At 42.4% G+C, this 4,556-nt stretch overlaps 1 protein-coding gene across 1 annotated transcript; it reads right to left on the bottom strand.

Moving 5' to 3' along the window:
- Nucleotides 1–341: 341 nt before the first annotated feature.
- Nucleotides 342–4,096, bottom strand: mrps14 (mitochondrial ribosomal protein S14). The gene is made up of 2 exons (XM_020524613.2): nucleotides 3,905–4,096; nucleotides 342–1,585 (listed from the first exon to the last, which is right to left on the bottom strand). The coding sequence occupies exons 1-2, from the start codon at nucleotides 4,094–4,096 to the stop codon at nucleotides 1,403–1,405; spliced, it is 375 nt and encodes a 124-aa protein (XP_020380202.1). The 3' UTR covers nucleotides 342–1,402.
- Nucleotides 4,097–4,556: the final 460 nt, after the last annotated feature.

Below are 4,556 nucleotides of genomic sequence, written 5' to 3'. Positions count from 1 at the left end.
AGCCCAGAAAAATGGTCAAGTGCAATGCACTTTGAGATATTCAAGGGACACTGTTAAAGGAGAATCACAAAGACTTTAAGGATAGAAGTGCTTTTGTACAAAATATCCACTACCGAACATGTCATGGACTACGTGAGTATATACAGCAAATCTTTTATTAACTGGCACCTGTGGGACCAGGAGTGTGATAGTTGATTAAATTTTCAGGATACGTAAACCCTGACCAAGTGAAATTTCATGACATCAACATCCCTTAGAAAAATCGATGTCAAAACATCAACAGATCTCCTAAAATCAATGTATAAGCACACAGTAAGCAATAGAATGTAATGCAGAAGGTATACACATCACTGTTATACTTTATTTACAGCATAAATTCATAGACATCATAGTAGATTGTGGTATTTGAGGTATATCACTTTTGCCAGTTTATCAAACATACCGGTTTATAAGGTACCGCTTAAAACAAACTTTGCTGTATTGTATCAAATGCACATAATGTTATGGTTAAAAATACAAACTTGTCTTTTCCAAAACCACCAAATTTAATGTCCTTAAAATGATGTCCCTTTAAATTATTATTGTGAGGATTTTAATGTTGGATGTTGTACAGCAGACTGCAAATTGTCCTTCAATCATTTGAATTTGTTACAGCCACTCATCACAAGTATTGATACTTGTACAATTCTTGCAAACAGACTCCTGCTGCTGCTTTAAACAGCAGTCTTCTCCAGAAATAGGGTATATTAAAACTTGAAAGAAACTCACAGCAAACATTCAACTACAAATAGAGGGGCACAATACTGGGGATGAAATGAGAAAATGTCAGAAATCCTAGGTGGCGGGGTACTACTTGTACTTCTCAACTTTAATTACAAGTGGTTGCTTACAGCTCGAATGAAGCATCAGGGTACGGGCATAAGTGCGATATACTCGATAAAACTTTGCATTGCTGCTTCACATAGGATGCTATTTGGCCCATCACCTCACCTGATGATAGCTCCCTTTGTCAGAGCTCACTAGCCAAGCCATCTCAGAGTAACCACTTGGGTAATTTTGGTAGGAGTATGTAGTCAGACCCTGGTGACAGTCTCAAGGAAAGGGAGATTAGGCAGAAGGGCAAGTTTCTCCCTCATTCCAACAGGACTCTCATGCATTTATTCAGTCCCTTTTACCACCTGACAATGGCTCAAAGTACTCCATTGCCAATGAAGGATTTCTGACATGTAGCTGCTGTAGTAACATGGTAGTAATGTACAACCCATCCCCAAACAGAACACCCAATTTGAGAAGGGAACCTCTGTGATGTGATACTCGTTGTCCAAGGCTCTTTACTCTAGTCCCACAGCTGGGGTTGCTCATGCCGGAAGTGTCAAAAAAAAAAAAAAAGAAAGCTGTGGCGCTACCACATGGCACGCTGGATACCAGACATCTGGTTGTGGTCAGCGAGATGGCGGAAAACGATCCTGCTGAGGCGCCACCTGCGCTTGACGCCCCGCGGCCGAGAGGTGAGGACACAGCGATTGCGGATCCGAACCGGGCAACTGTCTCTTGGTAGGCTAGCAATCTCCTGGTCAGCAACTTCCTGCATGAAGACAATACTGTGGTGAGGAAGGACAGCAGCACTCTTCACTGACTGCGATTTCAAACAACACCAGTTCACAGGGCTATATTCAGTCTGCAAGGCTTGTATTCAAATACCCTCTCTCATGGCTTTATTCCCCTTTCTCCATACCTTCCTCTACCTCAAATCTCAGTTTTCCTCCAATTCTGGTCTCATGTCCATCCCTAGGCTCAGAATTGGACAGAATACTCTAGGTGAAACTGAACAATGTTTTATACAAGTTTATCATTACCTCCTTCAAGTGCCATTACTTGTAAATCCAAGGATTCCGGATGCCATTTTAAATGGTATAAAACATTGCTCCCCTTTACATTGCTATTTCTTACTGTGCATGGGAATCACTTCTTGCTATCAGTGGGTACTAGGGTTTGAACTCATGAAGGAGGTGCTCCCATACATTAATCCTCAGTGGCCTGGCTGTAATTGTGATGTTATGCCGCCTTGTTCTCAACCCAAACCATCAAACAGAAGAAATCAGGAAGTACGTTTGTGGTGTTGAAGTTTTACATACAACAGCCAAAATTACAGATAGGTACTTTGTCTGAAAATAGTTTTATAAACAGGCCCTTCACTTCAATCCATCTGTGCATCACCTCCTGCAGATTAGCCTGAAGCACTGTCACCAGTTTCCAAACACTGGCCTGAATCAGTATGGTCTGAAGAATGGCCAGAAACAACATTGCCAGCTTCTGCAGACAGTAAAATTGACGTCTTTCTCGCAGTATAGTTCTACATTCACTTAAAACTTTGCTGTAGATTTGGTTGAAGAATTTTAAACTGTATTCAATCTTTATTTGATTAATACTGACCTCCTCTGGCTTTATTCAAGTACTACCAGCATGCCATGTCCAAACACATCAGGAACCCCGGCCTTATTCACTGTGAACCTTATTCACTGCAGTGAATAAGGGATGAGCAGTGTGAGCTAACTCAGAGTAACTTCTGCCCCTGTGTTTGAGCCAAGTGTGTTGATGTTGGCCTGTGTCTCCCAGCTGTAATGACCTCCATCTTATCACAGGAATTAGTGGAAGATGTTGTACGGAAGGCAGGTACCAATCTGCACTCATTCTGTTTCAGAACGACAGGCATCTTTTGATGCTCTGCAGCACCAACTGCTAGGATGATCAGAGCATGCCCCACCAACACCCCATGGATATCTCAGTTATTCAAGTGTAGTGATGCCTTTATGCACATGTTGACATACAGATGATTAAAAGATACAGTAAAACAAAGAACTGTCAATTATGCCCATCCATGTTAACAATCTGTGATGCTCTTACTGCATTGGCTCAATTTGCTTGTTCACCTAAGCAGCAGAGTCCTCTAATTAACAGTAATAATCCAAATTTGGAAAGAACTTTGACACCACAAGACATTTATGTCCACTTGAGCTACAATGCTTCCTTCATCAGAAAGCTTCAAGCCTGTCAATTGTAACACAGACAGCAACAGGACCTTGGGCACACCAATCCTGGATTCTACAAGTACATTATGTGCAAGACAGCAACTAGAGAGACGGCAGGACCCCTTAAGGATCAAAGCGGTTGTCTGACATGGGAAGAGGTATTAAGTAATACTTCAGGCTAGAGAACTCAGGAAAATAAATACTGATGTTCTGAAAACATTTCACATTACAGAACAGGAAGTGCTGGGGGTCTTAGAAAACATAAAGGAAGATAAATCTCAAAGACCTGATCAAGTGTATCCCAGGATGTTGTGGAAAGTTAGGTAGGAAATTGCAGGGCCCCTTGCAGAAATATTTGTATCATCTATAAACATGGGTGAAGTACCAGAGGACTGGCAAACTTGTGCTATTGTTTAATAAAGGCTGTAAGGAGAAGCCTGGAAACTACAGACCTGTGAATCTGTAAAACCTAAATTCACATTCATTTATTGTAGATGAGTCAGAATCCTAGAACTTACTACCAAACACTGTTATAGAAGCTGCATCTGTGCAAGGAGTGCAGTGGCTCAAGGAGAAGGTGCACAGTTGCCTTCTCAGGATACCTAGGTGGCCAATAAAAACTTTGAATTTCAGTACACAAGATGGAACGCTTTATACAGCCACTGGGAAAGCACTGGACACCACTACATATCATCTAAAACACTGTCATCTTAATTTCCCTTTGGCATCACCTCAATTGTACGATTGACGCTGTTGTACTCACCACCCAGAGTCAAAGCATAGACTAAACTCCCAGTCCTGAAAAAGGGGGGCCTTACTCCTAAGAGCACAGCATGAACACAATATTGAATTCAGCCTGCTCCAGCTGTCCACACCTGCAGTTCCTTAGGCAAGATGGTATTTTTCCGTATCGCATTGAGTCGTCGCCTCTCATCTGCGTACTCAAAGGCCATTTTCCTCCTTTTCACATCCCGCAGCATTCGCCAGTCCACGTAGTAATTGCGAACTTGTCCCACATTCCCTCCTGGAATCCACGTCAACAGCTGCAAAAGGCAAAATGCAAGCATTTGAAATGTATATTCACATTTCGAGCATTACATATCCTAGAATAACAGAAGGCATCATTGAGTAAACACCTAGAAGTCCTTCTGCATACGTACAACCTCCTCAAATGCACAGGATGCCTCAGTATTATGTAGCACGTAGTGAAGTAAAGAAAGCCAGTGCTGAGTAAAGAACACCTGCCAGCTCACGTTCCTCATAGCCAGCACAACATGGCTTTATAATGTGACGCGGGTGTCAGTGGCTAGGCCAGCATTTATTGCTCGTCCCTAACAACTCGAGGTGGTGGTGAAGCACCTTCTTGAACAGCTACAGTCTTTTGGGGTGCAGATGCACCCACAGCCCTGTAGGAAGAGTGTGTTTTGGATTTTGATCTTGCGACAGTGGAAACAGAGCGATATATTTCGAAATGTGACCTAGAAAGGAACTTGTAGGTAGCGGTATTGCCCTTTACCTGTTGCCCTT

Source organism: Rhincodon typus, chromosome 10 (genome assembly GCF_021869965.1).
Source record: "Rhincodon typus isolate 14 chromosome 10, sRhiTyp1.1, whole genome shotgun sequence".
Classification (NCBI taxonomy): Eukaryota; Metazoa; Chordata; class Chondrichthyes; order Orectolobiformes; family Rhincodontidae; genus Rhincodon; species Rhincodon typus.
Note: the sequence above shows the minus strand (reverse complement) of the source record. Positions and strands in the feature narration are given on the sequence as shown.